We start from the raw sequence: 21,404 nt of genomic DNA on the forward strand, positions 1-21,404 counted from the left end.
ATACACAAACACACACGAGAAAACTGATTGTTTTCATCTCTTATTTTTTTCACTAATTGTCCCATTGTATTTTATGTAAGTATGCACGTTGCTTCATACATACTGTTTACTGTAGTTAGTGTCTGCAGTCTTATTTCATCTTTTCACAAATATTTGTGCAAAGGTTGAAAGCAAATGTAATGAGGGTTTCACATCACAACTGAACAGTTTAAAAAAAAACAATATAGCAGAAAACTCTAAATCCATATGGATAATTTGGCTGAACCAGAGAAAAATGTCTTTTCCATGTACATGGCAAAATCTGGGTTTTAAATTTCTTGAAGGATCATTTGATGGTCTTTCGAAAAGTTAATCAAAGATGAGTCTTCAACATGTTCATAACTGAGCATGACTGGTCTGTGTGCAAAACCTTCTGGTAAATATATCTACGAGTAAAACAGCAGTTATGCATGTTGCTATGGTGAGATGTGATGTAGCGTTCATGGATTCAGATAACCTTATATGGTTCTTAAAGTGATGAAAAGTGTCACATTTATAGACTTAATAATTACGTAATCGACATGACATAAAATGAAGGAGTAAATGTTATCTCTGAACCTTAGAAAAAACGTTTAATGCAAATTTGTGCACATAAAACACATACATACAGTACAGTGCATACAGAAAGTATCATAAAGTATAAATGCTTCTAATGTTGGCCTACATTAGTATGTTAACACATACCATTGTACATCTCTACCTCATAACAAACCGGTCCACAACAGACCGAAAGCAAACTGACTGGACCACTTTGGCCAAAGCTAGATCCACAACAAGAGATAGTCTTTTGCACCTTCCCGATGACGAAAACTAAATAAGACAAAAACAACTGATGACCACAGTTTGTAGTGATTAGAGCATTTGAGGCTGGTGTGTGTCCTACACAAAAATACAGTAGATACAAGCTGTCTGTTTCCTTTTGAGTGCCATACTAAGTAGAAAGCTCTGTGCAAATCTGAGCTCAGGCAGGAGGTCCAATCCTAATTTACTCCTCCTAAGGGGCGGGGGGGGGGATGGTATAATCCATAGTAGCTTTTCTTCTATCAGTCTTTAACAATTAATGCAGATACAAGAAGACATAGAAAGCTATTAAATGTACCCATGCTCTGAGGGCAGAACAATTAAGGAATGTCTGTTTGTGATCAAATACAAAATACTTAAAATGACGTTAAATACTTAAAGAAAGGGGTTGGTAAATGGCATATAAAGTGTCAGGCAAACTCTGGTACCCGAGGAGCTTATCTTAACTTCACCTCACATCTCTCGTCTGTCACGCCCACACCCAAAAAATAACACACCATATAAAACAAGATGTCAAATTAAAATATAAAAAACATGATAGAATGGAAATAATATCGTATAATATATCAAGTATTCATAATATACAACAATACAATTTAAAAATCAAACCTAAAAAGGAATGTAGTTCTGAAAAAGTACCACTAGAGGTCAGCAAATATCCATGCTCAGATATCCAGTTATACACTTGAAATATTTATCTGCAGTGAGAAGTTTCTTCTGCTTGTGGACTAACACTTTAAAAAAAAAAACTTACAGATCCCACTTCTTTTCTTCCATTCAATTCCACATAGCAGCAGTAGTGGTAAACACTTCATCAATTCGGCAAAATTCACTTAGTTTACATTCTTGATATGAAGTCTCACAGTATGAATGACAGTTGTTTTTTTTTTTTTAATCTAACACTGACTCGTATGTGCACAGTGGTCTCAAATGTCTCACTGAATAACATCTGCGATCTTGACACTGTTACTGCATCAGGAAAAAGAAAAAAAAAAAAAGATTTCCCACGTATCAAAACTGACTCATGCAGTCGTAAGAGAAATTTTAATCTCAGCAAATTCTGCTGAAAACCACCAGTTCTTGTTAAGAGTTTTTGAAGTTGTTTTCCATCTCTGGTGGGAAAAGTTCTCCCAGTTTCTTTTTTTTTCAAGTTGGATTTTTGAAAATAATATGTCCAGCTGTGGATCATGTGTTTACAGACTCAAGTCTGTTTTTTCTCTTCGTTCTTGGGCGTCTCTGTTCAGTCTCTGGGTAGACACTCCTCCTCGGTGATGCCCTGAGCCTTGAGCTCCTCCAGAACGTTGTCCAAGTGGCCGGGGTCGGGGTAGCCGTGGCCCGTCAGGTTGGAGCCGAACTCCGTCTTGTGGTGCACCTCGTTCCAGATGACTGTGTCGGACTCGCCGGTGGTGCTGGATGTGCCCACGGAGAAAATGAGTCGCCGGTCCCATGCCACCAGAAGCAGCCTCAGAACCTGGACGGAGAGATTGAGGAAGAAAAGATTTTCATGTATACTCTTCAAACTGCATGTGAGGTCAAAAAGAGTAGTTTTTTTATTTACCTTGCGTCCCTTTTCGCTGTCAGGGAGGTAGCAGTGTCTGGGGAACCCACGGGCAGTGAAGGGTTTGCCTGGGTTTGGGTGCTCTGGGCCCTGAAGAGAAGGAAAGTTCATTACATCATCCGAGCAAAGCCAGAAACACTTCCTGCTTCATCATATTGGTGTCACATAAATATTGGTAATCTGACTTTACCTGGATACCAGGAGGGATGTTGTAAATGATGCGGATGGTTTTGCAGTCAGGGTGGCCGGGCAGCGAGTGGGGGATAACATGGTACTCCATCTTGCCAGGGGGCTGGTTGCCGGTCTTGACTCCGTAGATGGTCTTGCAGGTGGGGCACTGCAGGCTGCCGTCCTTGTTGCCATTGTTGTACATAGCAACGAGGCACTGGAGGTGGTACTGGTGGCCACACTGCGCCAGGCGGCCCACCGACTCAGCCCGGGAGATACCTCCCACACCAGGGCCTTTGTACCCCGATGGTCCGGCCAGAGCCTCCATGCAGATGGTGCAGTCCTGAGTTGGGAAGACAAGTACGATTTATTTCTTGTCTGGCTTTTTAATTTTGCTCAATGAAAACAAATCTTTTTAAATGCTCTCCCATGTGGATGCATTTCAAAAAGCTGATCTTGCATTAAAAATGACAAAACGGAAAGTCGTTAGCATTTCAAAATGGAGACACATGATGTCATGTTGTTTATCCTAAAGCTGTTGGATCAAGTTACATAAGAATGCCCAACAGCAGTGTTTTTCTGCTGTTTTGCTGGTTCAATGTGGACACAAACCTTTTCCAAACTCACTTGAAAACAAACCCTTGACAAGATATCTTATGAGAGTAAGTAGCACTAGTGCCACTTTCACTTTGTTATTGTTGTAATATTTAACTCTTTTAATATTCAACCTCTTTTGTGCACAAGCCAAAAGATCACGTACTCTCAAACTGTTACTGTTCTTGAACCCTTTTGATTACCAGACATAATCCACGTCTGTTCTGAAAGGTCACTCTTTGGGGTTTACTATCATAAAGTCAGAATTAACCTAAGTGATGCAGAGGCATAAAATGTAGTAAAAACATATGTTGTTTTCTCCCCTATTTTTGACTTTTTTTAACAATATTACTGCTCTGGTTTGTATGTGGTCCTATCCCTGGCTACTTGTTGAGTTTTATTTGAATTAACTGGTGGCTCAAAACCATCATGAAGGACAACTCACCTCCTCAGGGGGATTGCGGACTTTCTGAAGGTACCTCTTCACCACCTCCTCAGGGGTCTTGCCTATGAAACGGAAAAACACAAAGTATGACGATCTGTTTATGAGCATACGCTGTGTAAGTCTTCATGAGGGTGAGAAAGCCAGAGCACAAACAGACTTTTTTCGTCATCAAACCCACCTTTGCGGGCCTGTTTCTTGGTGGTCTTGCGGCAGCAGTGCCCCAGGCCGGGCACAGGCTTGATGTCGCTCTTGCTGACAGGTGGAGGATGGAGCACCAGCTTGGGAGGGCGGGTCAGGCAGACAGGAAGTCCCGCTGCACTCATCAAGATGCCTGTAATGCCTGGAAACAGCCAGCAGAGGGGGGGATGTTAGACACTGTATGTGGGGTTTCCTGAGAGATTTATTATTACAAGCTCTTTATCTGGACAATCATCTGTTATCCGTATACAAATATGGGGCTTAGTGTCATTAGCTGTCTGTCAGTGAATCAGAGTCTAGTAAAGGTTTACACTAAGAGCTGAGAATTAAGACTAAACTAATTTATGGTGAAACCTTAAAGATCCTTTTTAAAGATATATTTTACTGAAATTCATTCTGACCTGTTTAAATATAATAAGAAAAACTGTGTTTATTTTTACCTGCCAGTGCAGGGTGCACAGGGCTAGATCCATTCAGGTTCTTCACTGGAACCGTTGGCACTCTGAAACACAAGAAAAACAGACTTAAATTAATCCACACATGTTGACACACTAAAAGCAGACACGCAGCTGGCCCCGTCACCTCATCCCCAAGATTTAAGACATTGAAATCTGATGAGTCACCTATAAACAGGCCACAGCATATGCCAGTTTCTAGTTCAACGTGTCAGCAGGTTAAGGAGCTTTTGCCAAATCATGTAGAGAAACAAACAGACGTTGCTCATCACGCCTTGACATACTGTCCTATAGTGCCAGGTAGGCCACCCTGCCGTGTGAGGCTTAAGATTAGGATGCATATAGCAGCACTAGACGTTTGGCGGCTTGTTTTACTGTTCTAGTAATACTTCTGAAGAACCCAGGAGGAAAAATATCACTAAAAACTGCACTAATTCAGAGAACGCAGAGATGCTCCTTTGCAAGACAAAGTAAACCTTCAACTCTGAATGAAATCAACTCATTTTCATTTTCTAACCACATAAAGCTTTGATTTCCTGCAAAAAATGGACAGCAGAATCTATTTTCATTTAAAATTTTTCAAAAAAGCAAAAGATGAACTCCTCAAATCAGGTGAATGAGCCCATGACAACAATACACATGCCCTTATGTTATTAAAATGTCAAATTGTCCTTAACTACTTCTGTACTGTTTCTCTGCTCATCAACAGGTGAAAACACACACAAAACATATAGTAACAGTTTGTTGTAAGCACAATAACACCTCCGCTATGACTGCCCAGTTAAAAGTGTGTACTTACGGTCTGCCAGTTTTGATAATAGTCATATTTCCTGCTTGGAAGCACCAAAGATCACAGACACAGCTCAAGATATTCCAGTAACAATTTCCACTAGTCTTCTCCTTTTTTCTGTCTCCAGTCTACTCTTCAGTTATACAGCAGTGGTGTCTTTAGCCCCTCTCTTTCTCGCTCTGTCTCTCCGTCAGGACTTGTGTGCCTGTGTCACGTCTCCTTCCTCTTTTATAGGCCTAATCCACCTGTTTCCATCTGTTGACTGAACTCTGGTTGTAGGCCAGAGATACGTCACAGCAGGGATTACCTGTCCTGTGTTACCACGTCACACTGCACCATAAGGCTGACAGACATCAATACATAAAACAGTACACCAACATAAACCCCATGCAGAGTTATTACAGTATGTCAACATACTGACATTAAGATTTGGGGAGGATTTAATACTTAGCGATCCATGATCAATCAAAACTATCTATTAGTATTGGCCAATGTAGTGTAATGTTAGCACAACAATGTGATTTGACAATGTGTGCACCTAGGTAACATTTTTTAAAAAGTTTTCCAACATGCTTTTATTACAATCATGTACTTCATCTTTCCCCACCTACAGCACTTATTTTTATTTATTTACTGTCAATTCTGTTTTAAATATATCTTTGATTAATTGTGTTTTTATCTTTTTTTTTGCTTTGTTTTTATTGTTTATACGTTACGCATACATACGTCTTTTTCTACATGTGTTTTCCATCTTTTGTAAAGCTCATTGTAGAGCATCTTTTTTACATGAAATATGCTATATAGTTAATATATATATCCTTTATTTAACCAGGTAAAAGTTTCCATGAGATGAAAGCTTCTTTTCCAAGAAAGACCTGGCCCAAAAACTGCATAAACATTGTTACAACAATAAACAAAAAGTGCAAACAGACAAATACAACTGTCACACACTACAAATTAGTGGACACCATATCCAGTTAATATGCAATATAAGGTCAAAAGTCTCTACTAAAAATATATAGTAATATTATATATAGTTAATATACTTATAGCTGTATCAGCATCATTTCTTTACCATACATTACTAAGTAGAGCTATAAACAGTTATGATGACTGGCAGGGTGCTCGTTTGGACTTTAAGAGAGGGTAGGTGACATCATATAAGGGTCTTTTTCAGCCAAAAGGAAGCACACTTGTTAATGGTAGATCAATTAATTAAACAGTTGCTGTGACTGAACCTGATCATCTTCAAATATTTAAATTGTTTGATTATCTGAAAATTCAATGGAATGTCTGAGGCAAAGAAATCCAAAAGTGACCGGAAATTAGCAGATTTCACACTGTGGTGGATTATTTGGTAGTTTATCAGTAATTTCCTAAAGATATAAAATATAATCTCTTCACACTTGTTCTTATTCTAACAAGAGCCTGAGGTTTAGGCTGTTTTAGCTGAAGCTATATTACATAAATGGTATATCTGGTATAAATGGATGCACAACAACAATTTAAACCTCTCTTGATAAATGATGCAATGGTGACATGGAAAAACTTAGAGTCATGAGTTACTGTACTGTACATTTCCAGTACAGGACAATCTCATTACACTGGACTCTGTTACTATATTTGTTTGTTTACCAACAAATAAGGTGTCCGAGCTAGAGTATTAACTCCCTGTGTACGTGCCTTACGTGATTCACAAAGCTGAACCAAGCTGATTGGGTCAAACCTGAGATTAGTAAATAAAATTTGTATGCCAGGCAGGAAAAGGTGAACGATATGATGAAAAGATTCAAGTAGGGTGAGTTACGGCAGAGAAAGGGTGGGAAACAAGCTGAGGTGAGGAGTGTCAGCTTGTCACGTTTCTTTGATCCCGGCTAATCTTGCGGCATTAGAGCCGCCTCCATCTGGACCACTGGATGATGGAAACACACAAGCTGCGGCATATGACAGCACTTAGATACACATACACACACACACACACACACGCACACTCTTCTTGAATCACACCTTGAATCAAGTCTGATTAAAAAGATAAACCCTTAAAGCTGGAGACACGCTGTACTCTGCACATTCAGAAATTATGAAGTGTACGTTTTGCGGCGGTGCTACAGAACACAAAGCCTCCGCAATGACAAGAGAAAGGACCGCAACAGGTGTGCGGACCGAAGGCAACTTTCGTCACTGTGATAATCTGTGACGTTGGAGACCCCTCAGAGTTTAACATTTCACTTAGAAACCATCTGCTCCTTTTCACTGCAGAAAAACCGTTAATTCACGTATCCAACTGCTAGAAAACAAGCTTAAATTATACTTAGAATGATGATATGGTATAATTGTAGCGACTGTCTTTTCAGAATACTTTGTTTCCTTCAGTTTTGGGCAGCTGTTTGAGTGTATGTCGATACACTTGTACGAGGAGATTGAAAACAGAGAGCTCAATATCAATTTCCATATCCATAAAAAAATACTGGATCAGGTTTTCTTCAAAATGTTAAAGGAGCATTCAAATGACTTACAAAACATTCAACTTTTGTTATATAAATTGCATGTTTGCATGTAATACATTAAATTACAAAAAGTCACTCTTACGCTGACTTTTATAAGTTAATTTTATAACTGTTAAGATAAAAATTTTCAACAGAGATTTTTCTTGAAAAGTTGATTTGAGTAATTTGTGTACCAAATTCTATTATATCCCAACTTCCATAAAGCTGCAATAATCAATATTTTTATATTGACAAAGGATCAAATGACTATGTGTAATGTGAGGTGTGTCGTTTGTAGTGACAGATAATTATCACCTGATTCTGCAGCTCCAATCAGCTCTACAAAGCATTTTAGCATCTTTCAGCCCATTGTTTTGGTTTTCTGCCTCTCAGCTTTAATGTTCCGACTCACTCTCACCGCTCTTATCAAACTGGTTTCCAGCAGCAGCAGGCAACTGTTTTCCATGAAAAAAACTCAGATAAACTCACTGCACACTATCTGTGCTGCACCAAACAGACCAGCAGTAACAGCAGTTATTGATTAGTGGGTGAACATAGTGGAGCTTTTGGCACCTGGAAGTTGTTAGAGAGCAAAACAAAGTTAAAAGGAGTGTGAATATTGGCTGCACATTGATCAGGTGGCCAGAAACACGACTCTAAATGAATCCTAATGTTGCTCTGTGTCTGCTGGATGTGTAAATAGGCAACTCTTTGCTTAAATTGCTAGCTATAACAACTTTATAAGATGATAAAGTTGTGTTTACATCTTGTTCAGCTGCCACAAACTGCCCAAAAGTAAATTAATGTTGCTTTAAATTAAACTGAGGACAGCATTAATTTGATCTGAGCCAAGTGGTTGTTGATCCCTTGATTCAAAGTAATACAGTCATTTTTTACTTTGGTTTTACCAAAATGAACCAGCGCAATTCTGTAGAAATAAATGAAACCACATTTAAACCCAGTTTAAACACAAACTATGACTTAAATATCACTGACACCACGTGAAAAGTGCAGTAGCAGCATTGTTAGCAGAAAGCTAAAACATTATGCCAACTAATGAGGACAATACTTCAAAAGACCATTACGTTACACAGTTTTGTGTCTGCAATGGGGGACCAATTAGATGAACACAAACCACCTGAAACCAAAAAAATCACTTTAATTAAATAGTTTTTTCTTTAAATTACTCAATTTATAAATGTGATACTGATTACCATCATGTAGTTTATGGATTTAAATGATAAATCTCTTATCACTGGGTACACCAGCTTCAGCCTCATGTGGTGATAGTTTTTGAATTTGGGGATAAGGCAGTAAGATGATGACAGCAGGAGCACTAAGTGGAGATTGAGCTAATAACAAGTAGATGGGGGAATCCGAGGCTGACGGGATCAGAGAGACTCTTCAACTGTGACTTTGGCTGTTTTACTGCAGCAGCAGGTACAACCATCTGCTGGACAGAAGAGTACTCTCACCTGATATGTTGAAAGAATGGGTCAGTCACACAGCTCACCTGACACAAAATACAGAGATTACTAAAGCACGTAACATTAAGCCTGCGGTATTTGGTATTAATCTGAGGCTTAGCTGCTGCTAAAATGCTGTTTTATAGAAGTTCAGCTAATGCGATGATTCAGAATGTTAGGCTACTTACACCAGGGCCACTGTTGGGTTGGCTCATATGGAAATTACCCTAAACATGTGTTGTCTGTTGTTTGTGTACAAGCAGTCATGCAGACCCGCTCCAAAAAAACAAATGTAAAGGCTGAATGTAGTTCAGTGAGACTTAATGATTGTGAGGAAACAAATGTTATAAACAGGAAGGCTATAATTGGAATCTGATGAAATCTAGATGCTAAAATGTGTAACATCCTCACCACTAAAGTATGTGGAAAACAGAAATGATAAAAACAGCAGTGTTCCTGCCTCAAAAGTCTTCTCAGTTGGTGCCTGTACATTCCAGTCATCTTACTAACCAGCGCCCTCTGGCTATAGCATCTGGACACTGTAACACTCAGTAACATGCACTGATAATAAAAACCAGTCACAGCTAGTCATTCAACACCTCAAAACCACAGTTCACACATGCTGTACATGTCAAGCCTCATAAGAGGGGGTTTCCTACCAAAATGGGTAAATGTGACATGTTAATTTACATAATCAGTAACACTTACTGTATCAGCTGATCAGTGACTGATGTTTAATATTAGTATGTTAATTTCATGCTTCCATTATCCTGAGAGCTGGTTCCAAGCCACATATTTCTGCTGCCCTCTAGGATGAAATTGCATATTTAGGTTAGGATAGTACTGAAGATTTTTCACTATTTTTGCATTTATTTGAAGACATCTCAAATTTCTGTCTTGATGTCTGGACAGTGTGTAAACTCAAAGACCTGGGCCACATCTTTTTATATCAGTCCATGTTTCAAATCTGAGTAGGCGCAAGGTTTTAATCAACAAAGTTATCCATCCTCTGCTTCACAATGGTTGCTAAGGTTACCAACCCAAGTGCTTACACAAACACACACACACACACATGCTTTTCTAATTCCCAGAAAACCCCCAATTGTTTGCATGAAAACTATACACAAACTAGGTATATGCATAAACTACATGCGTGTGAGTGTGTGTATGTGTGTGTTTTTGTGAAGTAAATCCATCATTAAGTGGTTGCATGACAAATGTGTGGAAACACCAGAGAGCTTGGCTTGTTCAGTATGAATGCTCTTCATTGTTTTTCGATGGAAATGAGTGAGCCTGATGGACTTTGTCACAAAGATTAAAGGCTCATGAATGCTAATGAGCGCTGATGTCGGACAATGTGTAACGAGGGTTTCAAACAAACTGGGAATTCCTGTCTACATTGATTTTTTTCTTACAAATCCTGTTTAGTTGGGCTCATTTTGTTTCATATACAGTGTTATAATGACTGATCTAATCTCTGGGGACATTTCATTTGAATAATACATGAAATATTTTAGCAAAACTTTCCTTTTCCTAATATTTTGCTTGCCTCGTGTATGATAATGGGAAGGACAAAATATTAAGGACACCTTTTAATATAATGCACTCCAGTACACCACCACCACCCACTACAACATCAATAATAAACTAGAATTATCACCTTTCTGACTATGTATAAGCTTCATAAAAGTAGAATTTGTGGCACAGCTGTTGTATTGGATAAGTGTTCCTAATAAAGTGCTTGGTGAGTGTACAAACCTGTCCATTTGCATGGAAGAGAAAATGATTCAGTAAGAAAGTCTTTTTTATACGATTGAACCTTTTTTGACAGTTAAAAGAATATTTTTAGCAAACTAAAGCACTCCTAAAACCAGGTGCTGGTGTACTATAGAGGTTGTCTACTCACCCAGAGGCGATAAGGGCACGTGACTGAGCCATGGCGATACGCTGCAGCGCAGGTCGGCTCAGCCCCGCTAGGCTGGACCGGGGTGGCAGAGGGGCCGCGCAGGCAGCAGCACCAGACGAAGACACTGGGCCCAGGACGCGGGCGGAAGGCGAGGGCGTGCAGGTGGAGGCAGCCGTGGAGATGAGAGGCGGGCCTGGAGCGGGCGCGGCAGGAGCGGAGCAGGAAGCGGAGAGGGAGGAGGAGGTGGAAGGGTGAGGGGGGGAGGTGGCCATAGATGAGAGTGTGGTGGAAGGCGGGGGAGGAGGCGGCGGAGGCGGGGGGAGAGGCGGAGGAGGGGGACGGGTGGAGGAGATGGAGAGGGCGGCGGTGGCCGAGCCAAGGAGGGAAACAGAGTGGGTGAAGCCTCCTCCGATGCCAAGGCCGGCACTGCCAACACCGCTACCACCAATGATACCTACACCTCCTGGACCGCCCATACCACTGATATTGAAGCCACCTGTCGCCCCAACTATGGATGTCCTGTGCGGGGAAAATGACCGTGACAGGGTTGGAGGCCGAGGCAGGGTTAGTGAGTACGACCCTCCTGGGATTGAGTGGCTGCTTATTTTGGGACTAGGTGGCTTGGTCTGTGGTGGTCTCCGACCCAGAGTGTGAGCAGTCGACATGGTGCCCGCTTTGACACTCAGCACCAACATACACTGCTGACAGGCGCAGGGCTGTCCCAAAGAGGTGATGGCTGACGCAGGGAGCGCCCCGCTGGGATACGCGCTCCCATTTCCTGTCCCGCTGCTGCTCATCCTGATCCCCATGCCCACTCCAGACACATCCACCCCCAGCAGTCCTCCGTGGCTGGGAATGGACGTAGGCCCCCAGGCGTGGTGGGATTTGGGCAGCGGCCCAGACACTAACGGGTAAGCCAGGTCGGAGCGGCGCTGGATGCGTCGGCAGCGCTGCGTCTGCCCGTTGATTTGGGTCATGCTTTCGAAGTCAATGAGGTAGCAGAAACCCAGCGGCGCCAGGTCCAGCCAGGGCTGCTGACGATCTCGTGCCGCCTGGATGGCGATGCCCACGTCCGTGTCGTACGCCGTCCAACTGCCAGCGTCGTTTTCCCACTCCCACAACCAGCCCTGGCCTGGCGCTGAGGTGGGGTCGTAGAAGCTACGTCGTACCGGTCGAAGGGTACCTGAGGGCGGGGTCACAACATACAAAAAATATACATGCACATTATGAAGACATCAGCCTTGTGTGACACCTGTTAGAAATACAGTTATATTACATTTGGATGCATCTTTGAACGGCACTATGAAGAGATTTACTCAATGTCAGTGGAGATTTCTTGACATCTGCACGACTTGCACTGTAACTATAAAGTTTCAAGTGTATATTGAGCATCTCTCTACTACTGAACTACAATCATGATGTTGAAAATGACGAGAGACAGATGCAAGAGGAGGTAAATGACTGCACCACCGCTTGCTGTGGACAAGTAAATTACAACCCTAACAAATTCAACATATCTGTGTTTGCTTGCTAAGAATTTGGGCAAACAGGTTGCCCCTGGTAACAGCACACTGAGTTCTGAATTCCGATTGGCTGGCAGCCTTGATCCGACCCAAAGCTGGCTGGTGTTTGCTTTCCCAGGGTGTCCAGAGAAACTCTACAGAGCGCTCATACTGTAAAGCCTTTCCATATCGAATCCTGTGTCTGGAACACAAAGGGTTGCTTGGATTTCACCGAGATGTGTGAGCTTGAAGCGAGAGATGAAACCTTTTAGATGAAACCATGAAGCAGAACTGTAAAAATGTATTTTTTTTTTACATTTTACAGTTCAGCTTGTATCGGTCCTTTTTTTTCTATGAGGAGCACCAGGAATAATAGTGAAAACAGGGAAGGAATGTATCTGAATGACTATTAAGTGTTTAAATACATTATGTGGGATGAAACATACAGCAAAACATATCTGAAGCCCCCTGAAAACACATCAAAAACAAGTTCATACATGACCCAACCTATATAGAAACCATTATAAAGAAAACTTATTGGAATTTGTGCCATACTCTATGTATGGCACTGTAGGCATTTACACATTTCACAGAGACGACACAAGAGTTCATTCATAAAATCCGCCCCTGTCGACCCCATTTCATCAACGACCTCCTGAAATTCTTCTCCACCTTCCTCCCCCTCTCCTGTTTAGTTTGGGGCACCCTGTCTGCCCCCCACCCCCCACTTCAGCCTCTTCTGGGTTTGGAAAACAAACGGCACAAAAGCTTTTGTCAGCCAATGTTGAGAGAGAAGGGCAATGTTGGGGTCTCTGCCAAAGTTAGACATCTGACAATTCTCTTCTTTGTCTTACCGCGCCCTGCTTGGCTCTCTCCTCTGCTGAGCTACTTCTTATGTCCATATAAAAGACTGCAGTAGTGATGTTGGTGTTTGCAGTAAAATGTTTACTGTCGGTGACTATGACTGGACACTTCAGCTGCTACTGTGGCCTAGGTGCCAAATGCAAACATACACACATACACACAGGTCAGAATGACTCACTTTACCATTGTATATTGACATCTTTCAAAATCATGTATAACACCCCCTCCCTGTCATTTACTCCTGTAACACAATAGAGGGAAATCAGTGGAGCCTATGGGGGATTTGAGGCTCTAAAATAAAAACAACTGCATTTATGTCATTGCACAAGAGAATATTTAAATTCTGCAGAGATAAGAGGCCACTTAGCAGCAAAACACTCCCACCAAAGCATCAACTTCTGGAGCAATAATCAACATCAGGGCTTGAAAATAGAAAGTAGACACACATGAGCGATACAAAAAAAAAAGGCCTCCCCACCTCAGGCCCCCGGCTCCACCGTTACACCCTCCATCGTGTGTGTGTGTGTGTGTGTGTGTGTGTGTGTATGTGTATGTGTGTGTGTGTGTGCGCGCGCCTCCTCCTCCTCCTCCTCCTCTCTGCTCCTCACCTGTGTCTTGTCGGAACTGGTGCATGGAATGCAAATCGATGATGTAGGGCGAGAGGCGAGAGTCCACCTGGCCGAGGACGACACTACCACACCGCGGGTCGCTCCGGATGACTGCCTCGATGTGATGACAGACAGCCGGGCTGTAGGGCCGCCAGCGTCCGTGCTCGTTCAGCCATTCCCATACCACTACGGCGGATGCTAGTAACATCCTACTCCTGCAGAGGTGGAAAAAAATAGAAATGACAATATCGGGGGTATAAGACGAAACCGCGGGGATGGTGGACATTTAAAGATACCCTGCTGCCGCTCCGCCGTGCATCCCTGCGCACAGCGGCGCTGCATCCATCTTGGACAGTTTGCAACCCAGATGTGTCTCCTATCTGTGAATATAAATATATATTTCGGGATGACACTACATGCAAACTGTACCTTCCATGTTTGTAGTTTCGGATATGCAGCAATTAGTAGGTCCTTTTATCGCACGGCGAGGATACAGAGCGTTTCAGGGCGCAAAAAGCCGTGCAGGATGGTTGCATTTTACTCCCTATGCAGATGAGTGACGTCTACTGAAATCATTTCTCCGGCACAATCAAGTTAGGGTGAGAGGAGGGAAAAATGCAACTTGGATGCTCACGGTGGTGCGGCACTAGTGAAGTAAGTTAGGTTACTGTGACAGACCGGCTTGTGATCGTGCAAGGTTGCATTTTTTTACTCATATCTGTTATGTCTGTCAGGGAGAATGAGACTGTTGCGAGCAAATAACTTGAATATTTACCAGATTAGATCGGCTCCAGTGTCTCCAGTCAAAGCCAAATCACTGCTTGAACAGTTTGGCTGCTTTAATAATAATCCATCTGTCACTGCATGTGAGAATCTCCTCAATCTTGTGCTGAAATCCCGGGTTTCTGGTTACATAATTACTTTAATAATGTGTCACTACATTTATGTTTCATCTACTCTGACTCTGTCTTTGGTTCATCCATTATTTCTCCATTGGCTAACTCTCTCCAGCACTGGATATTAATTTGGTCAGCAGTGAGGAATAAATGTTTGACACTCGCGTGCGTGAACACTCCCACGCCTATACAGCGTCCAACAGCCAATCAGAGTGGAGCAAGTCCTCCGTTTGGCCAATCAGGAGCGGCTGTTATCTCAGAATTATTGTTCACTGTACTGAAACACGAACAATAGGTTTCTATGTGTTTCATATAAATTAGTAAAGATTTGACATGTGAAATTTTCCACCATTTTTTGCTAGTTTATCCGGACAAAAGAGGAGTTTGTTCAAAAGAGTGGAGATGCCGGGGATTGAACCCGGGACCTCATACATGCGAAGCATGCGCTCTACCACTGAGCTACATCCCCATTGGTTACTTTACAGCCAGCGGTACTTTTTATATGTTGTAAAAGTGGCTCAGATTAATGATGTATTATTTATGTCAAATTTATACATTATAACTACACTGTATCTCCACATAAAACGCAGAGTTTATTTGAAAAACATTTCTACATTTATTCTTTTTGTAGTTACAGTGTAAATGTGCCACAATGAAAAAAACAGCTAGCAAAAAAAGGGTGCTGGCCTTATCAGCAAACCGCTCATCACACAACAGTGAAACAGGGAAGTAAGTTAAGGCAGCTGTGCACATATCTATTGTACAGTATGGTTTTAAATTTAGCTTGTTTGTGACCTTGTAGATTTATTTCAACATCGCATCCCGTAACAGCAAATACATAATGCTATAGAGCTTCAGGTTTGTAGTACATTCATGCAGTGCATTCACATATGATTGAAACTACTGATCTTTTCAAAAGGGCAACAACCCACTGTTTTAAAGTCAAAGATGGAAACTTTGACTCCCACCTTTTCTCTGACTCTCAGTACAAGAAGAACAACAGTAAAGTGTGTTTTTAATTTTTATGTAATATAAAAAAATGATAAGCAATCATAAAAAAACACAGCCAACAACATACAGCAAACAACAGATACATTTGATTTTGAGCTAATAGTACATTAAAAAAGGTAAATTCTTCACACAAACAATCAAAATACAGTGTACTCTGCAAACTTATAACCGCCTCATCCATCAGTCACCATATTATCTTGGTGCCAGAACAGAAAGTGACGTAATAGTTACCATCCTATGTAGTTTTTCTTGAAATGTGGGGGGTTTAGCAAGCTTACATTCTCCATTTAAAACATACACATGATGGGTTATTTTTAGGCTGATTCCAGTATTTTTAGACTCAGTATATTTAAAGACCCCCTCCTCTCAAAAATGTGTTTTGCTTATTATATCATCACTTGGATGTTTGAGCTTCACTGTGTAGAAATTGTATGTATGTGTTAAGATTGACACTAGAAAGCTGTTTTCACATTCATCTGCTGAAAGTGGAAAGTTTCTCATTGCTCACCTTAAATCTGAGTTTAAGGCACATAGCTATGAGTATGATGTGCGACATCACGATTAGTTTGGAGCCGATCGTGGTCCAATATGCAACTTACACAAATGTGATGTGGAAACTGGCAAGACAGAAATTACTATTCAAAGCTGAGTATTTTTCCATATTGTAAAACATGTCTGAAGGGGATTTTTAAAACCGACTTGCAAGAAATAGACAAATTAAGCTTTCAATATTTCTCCACCAGAATTTTATTCCTGACTGAGGGCTTTAAGACAACATTTAGACCTTCATGTAGGGAAACTAAAACAGAATTCAACTGTGAACTGGGAGGACTGGAGCTTTTGAATGACCTCAGTATTTCTTAAATCCTGATTAAGAGCATTTCCTAAGCCTCCCTTGTATTTCATGTTTTCTGATCCTGTTCTCACAGTGCAGTCACATCACTGACGCCTCCCTCTGCTCCAGACCAGTTGGCACTTCCAGAGAACTGACTTAGGGTTATCTGCAACCCAGCTCCTCCACTTGCTTCTCCTTTACCATCCCCATCTCCTTCCTTTTCCTCCATCTCTCCTTTGACTTCTAGCTCATCCATCAGACCGACTCTCTCCTCCGGATCCCCAAAACTTGAGTTCTCATCTGAGGTGTCACCTCGTTTTCCGTTCCTCTCGCCGAAGTCCGCTTCGTCCTCGCCCTCTTCGCTGTCAAACCCCTGGCTACTGTGCCCCCCCATCTGTCCCTCCTCATCTTGGATTTCCTGCATTTCCTCTCCATCCTCTTCTGATTCACTGTTAGGCCACAGCTGGACTCCGAGGCGTTCCCCCAGGAACGTCGCCGCACCTCTCACCTGGTCCCTGAGCCCCCCTTCCTTATACACCATGCGCCGGATGGTATATTTTCCTTCGCTCTCCTTGTTCAACTTCTTGTACAAGAAGATCAGCAATACAATTAGGCCTAGTAGTAAAAAAAAAAGGAACAGCACAGTCGCATTGGAACTTTTATATTCGATGTCAGCCATACCTGAAGTGAAGAGAGAAGAAAAGATCATTGAGTTAGCATGGTCACACATTGAGATTTATTCATTTCTAAGCTGTCTTTGTTTTTAATGTCTGTCAAAAAGAGTAGTTTGACATTTTGGGAAATTTAGCTACCCTCTGTTTCATCAGCTTCCATACTTCAATGCAATCCCTCATTCACTATTTCTTTCATTTGTTTTTCTGAAAAAAATAAGGCGTGTTACTGGGGTTTACTTTCCATATTCCAGGACAAATTGGCACAGCACTTGCTTTAAAGTCAATTTATCAGCATCTTTAGCTGTGCTGTTTAAATACTTCTACTCTGTTTCCTGCTCATTTGTCAAGCCGTGACATTTAACTCATGATAGTCTAAGGCTTATGGGAAATGGGGTTCATTAAAGGTCATTAAAACAGAAATATTGAATATGCAACAATATTATATCCTTTTTAAAAAGAAATACTGCCCTCATATACACATATCTACACAACATACTGTTAAGAAACGCTATGTTCTGATTTTTATTTGGATGTGTTAATACACATTTCAATGGGATTTTATAGCATGTATGTTTTCTATAATACTACCCCAATTTTACAAAGGACATCCTAATAGCAGGTTGACTCAGATGCTAAACATCATGTATGTGTGAACTAGGTCTGAATCCACTGCTATTTCTTTTCCAAGAGCATAAGAAACCCTCTCTGTGTCATCAAGCTTTAAATCCCATAATACTCAGTCAGATTCAATTTGGGAACTTACTGTACCTCCTTAGAAAATTCCTGTTGAGTAGAAATATCCCAATGACTTGGTGTCACAGTTACGGGTGGAATTTTGCAGTCAGGCTGCCGATACTTTCAAAGCAGTTGAGAAGTTGTCACGAGAAGGAGATCCATCGGCAACTTTACATTCAGGATCTGGAAAAAAAAGTAATGGTGCGTCCAGTTAAACATTAAAACTTTAGATGGCTTACTGCATAAAATGACAAGAATGGCTTTATGATAGATGATCTGGAACAAAACAGGAGCACATCAAAATTTAATCCTGACATAATTATAACAAGAAAGTCACCATCCATGCAGGCTGAAATGTAACCACAGGGTTATTATTGTCATATATACATACAGTAGAGATGTAACAGGAGTCTCTATTCCCTTTATCTTGTTTGACTAAGTTATGAACTGTCTGCATTGACAGGAAGCCAGCAGACCGTGCGGAGCGTTGCTGGTTTCCTGTCAGAATCATAATTGAAGCATCAGTCAGCCAGCCTTGGCAGGAAACTTTTTTTACTCGTGGTAAGACACGAGCAACATGGTGTCTAAAATATAGAGACACTGGAGTCTCAGTGTAGCTCAGTGAAGCCGGCTGTTGGTTATTTTTTATTATCTTTCCTTTTCATCTCGTTCCTTTGATTACTCAATACTAATCTGTAGCACTAACTAATTATTTTGCAATTTACCATGAAGAATATTTTTTGTTTATTTATATACTAAAAACAGTAGTTACAAACAAGACAAATATATATATACATATATATATATACACATACACATATATGATATATATGATATATGTGTATATATGTGTGTGTGTGTGTGTGTGTGTGTGTGTGTGTGTGTGTGTGTGTGTGTGTGTGTATATATATATATATATATATATATATATATATATATATATATGTATATGATTTGTCTTGTTTGTAAGTCTTGTTTGTAACTACTGTTTTTGCAATATACGTAATGTTTATATGCCATTAGTTTTTGTATGTATGTTTAAAAAAAAAACTTGAATTGTTGAAACAATTTGAGAAACTACTGTTCACAATGTAGAAGAACACCAAGAGTTTTGACGAGAAAAGGATATGAAGTAAGTGCACCTAAAGCTAAAAATGCATGAGTGTCAATGACGTAAGTGGTAAATTAATGGCTGCAATACTGTTATTATGAAGCAATTTTATATGTATGATATATTAAATAAATGATTCAAGTGTCTAAACCCAGACATATACAGTATATGTCTGGGTTTAGACGCTCTTCCTTACAAGTTTAGCTCATATATGAATATATAAGATTTTCCTCATGATTGATTCATAAAATGACAAAAAAGTGTGCAGGAAAAGATTAATTAATTACTGATCATATTTTATCATAAAGAACAAAATGTGAAAAACTTACCCGAGTTGTGAGCGGGAGATGAAGTTTGAGAGAGAACACCCAGAGCGGTAAGAGGCTGTGTCATTTAAGCTACTTTTGAAAAGTGTGACAGTGTGTGTGTGTGTGTGTGTGTGTGTGTGTGTGTCTGTGTAGGAGCGAGAGAAAGGAGAGAGGCGCTGATGCATGAAAGTGTTAAAGTGAATATAGCTGAACCCCTTTGAGCTAGGTGGAGTTTGAAAGAGGGCAAGAACACAGATTAAAGAAAAGACACAATCGAGCAGCAGGGTGACGGAAAGGAGAGATAAGAAAGTGTGCACATATAGTATTCATGGAAAGAGGAAGACATTTGTTCTTTTTACATATTTGAATTTTTCTCTTCAAGGTTGACTGCAGCACAGATGCAGGTTGTACAAAGTATACATCCAGAACACAGTACATACACTTTATAGAAATGTACAGTAAGTTCATTTCCTCTAAAACATGCCAACCTTGTACAGTCATATCTGTCTACATGTTGTCGATGACATCACAACTCCACATTAACATCAAAAAAGTCTAAATGGAAGACGTATTCTTGACATAACATTGTATTAAAAGGAGTCTGAAAGGGTTATATGAGTCCAAGAACTGAACTATAACTTAAACACTTTGATTTAAGCCAAAAGAAAAAAAAAACATTGCAAAAGTTTAGTAAGTTAGTTGAAAGATCACATCTTTCAACTGTAGTGTGCACCTACCAAGTTCAAAAGCTAAGCAAGATGTCTGAATGTGAAACAGGCCGACCACATCCTGTTTTTGCTCGGGTGGCCAGGCAGCCACAGCCCCTACACCCAACAAATACAGATGTACAAAATCTGTACTGTAATCTTACTCTGTAGCACCCCAGAACACTGTTCCATGCACATTGGTGTGAAATTTAAAAATTGAGATGCCTGAAATCATCAGATCTTCATTTTGTTTTGTGTTTTAGGTATTTTGTTGAATTTCTGCACACTCTGGAAACACCCTCACATTTCCTTTGTTATTTTTAGTTTTACATTTTTGAATTTGTGATTCTCAAATGTTTACTGATGTCTTACACTCTCAGTAAAGCAACTATGAAAACAACTATGGTGTCTCCAATTTTAGGCTATATTTGCTCTAGCTTGGTCAGTTTGGATGGATAGCAGAACAACTCAGGCCAGATTCCTCTGAAGCTTATTTCAGTGTCGATTGCTTCATATCACCAGTGACTGAATACCCTTATCTGATGTCTTTACTGCATTAAAGCATTTTTACTTGAAACTTTGTTTACATTTGCATCCGTTCAGTTTCCCCTTCAAATCTCTTGATCCCTGCTGCTAAATGATGGCAGTCGATAACATTTCTACCCCCAGAGAACGACACACCAGGCAGAACTGAAGTCATGCATGCACACATTTGCTCATGTGCCTAGATGTACTGATTTGTTTTCTTTCGCAATATCAAAACAGATTTTTCTGTGCCATTGCAGTAAGTTACAAACCTTTTTGCAAACTCCCAGCTGCTGTCTCTCACCTTACGTGTGGTTTTCTTCTGTCAGCCTGCCAAACAGATCATATTAAGCTCTGTAGTTGTGTCATATAGTTGCTCTCTCTTGTCCTTGGCCAGATGTTTCACTCAAGACAAGAGTATACTGAAGAAGTTCCAACTAATATTAAAGACTGTTGTGCAAGTATTTAACTTCTGCTTCAGTTTCACTTTTTTCAGGCAACTTATTTGGCCATGGGGCTTCTTGAGAATACCTAATTCACATTTATATTACTGGTTCTTAGGTGTCAATCAGTGTCAACATATGCCAAAAAAACAAACAAACAAACAGTATAAAATGTGGAAAAATTCCAGGGTGTTCTATACTTGATGAAGACGCCATCTTTTCTCCATAGCACATATCACAGATACACTGTATGATTATGAGCTGAGCATTTCCGTGTTT

At 40.6% G+C, this 21,404-nt stretch overlaps 1 protein-coding gene and 1 non-coding gene across 4 annotated transcripts; both read right to left on the reverse strand.

The window, feature by feature from the left end:
• Positions 1-585: 585 nt before the first annotated feature.
• On the reverse strand, positions 586-21,326 carry dtx4a (deltex 4, E3 ubiquitin ligase a). 3 transcript variants are annotated; one of them, XM_044341858.1, is made up of 11 exons: positions 19,472-21,326; positions 18,065-18,214; positions 14,656-17,303; positions 13,881-14,095; positions 10,907-12,089; positions 4,244-4,305; positions 3,784-3,945; positions 3,606-3,667; positions 2,589-2,909; positions 2,399-2,488; positions 586-2,311 (listed from the first exon to the last, which is right to left on the reverse strand). In XM_044341858.1, exons 4-11 carry the CDS (start codon positions 14,086-14,088, stop codon positions 2,081-2,083), a joined length of 2,319 nt encoding a protein of 772 aa, XP_044197793.1. In that variant the 5' UTR covers positions 14,089-14,095; positions 14,656-17,303; positions 18,065-18,214; positions 19,472-21,326; the 3' UTR covers positions 586-2,080. The 3 variants fall into 3 exon arrangements, with proteins under 3 accessions (XP_044197793.1, XP_044197794.1, XP_044197795.1); XM_044341859.1 differs by lacking the exon at positions 19,472-21,326 and adding an exon at positions 18,423-18,756; XM_044341860.1 differs by lacking the exons at positions 14,656-17,303; positions 18,065-18,214; positions 19,472-21,326 and adding an exon at positions 14,310-14,646.
• On the reverse strand, positions 15,174-15,245 carry trnaa-cgc. The gene has a single exon. It is a non-coding gene; the product is annotated as a tRNA-Ala (tRNA).
• Positions 21,327-21,404: the final 78 nt, after the last annotated feature.

This window comes from Thunnus albacares, chromosome 22 (assembly GCF_914725855.1).
Source record: "Thunnus albacares chromosome 22, fThuAlb1.1, whole genome shotgun sequence".
Classification (NCBI taxonomy): domain Eukaryota; kingdom Metazoa; phylum Chordata; class Actinopteri; order Scombriformes; family Scombridae; genus Thunnus; species Thunnus albacares.

What these genes read in the sequence shown, in the direction of transcription:
- dtx4a (XM_044341858.1), bottom strand. Translation starts at nt 14,088, where the DNA reads ATGTTACTAGCATCCGCCGTAGTGGTATGGGAATGGCTGAACGAGCAC. An exon ending in CGTGCCCTTATCGCCTCTGG is followed by an intron (nt 4,306 to 10,906) that starts GTGAGTAGACAA and finishes CTTGTGTTTCAG; the next exon opens with AGTGCCAACGGTTCCAGTGA. An exon ending in ACATCCCTCCTGGTATCCAG is followed by an intron (nt 2,489 to 2,588) that starts GTAAAGTCAGAT and finishes CCTTCTCTTCAG; the next exon opens with GGCCCAGAGCACCCAAACCC.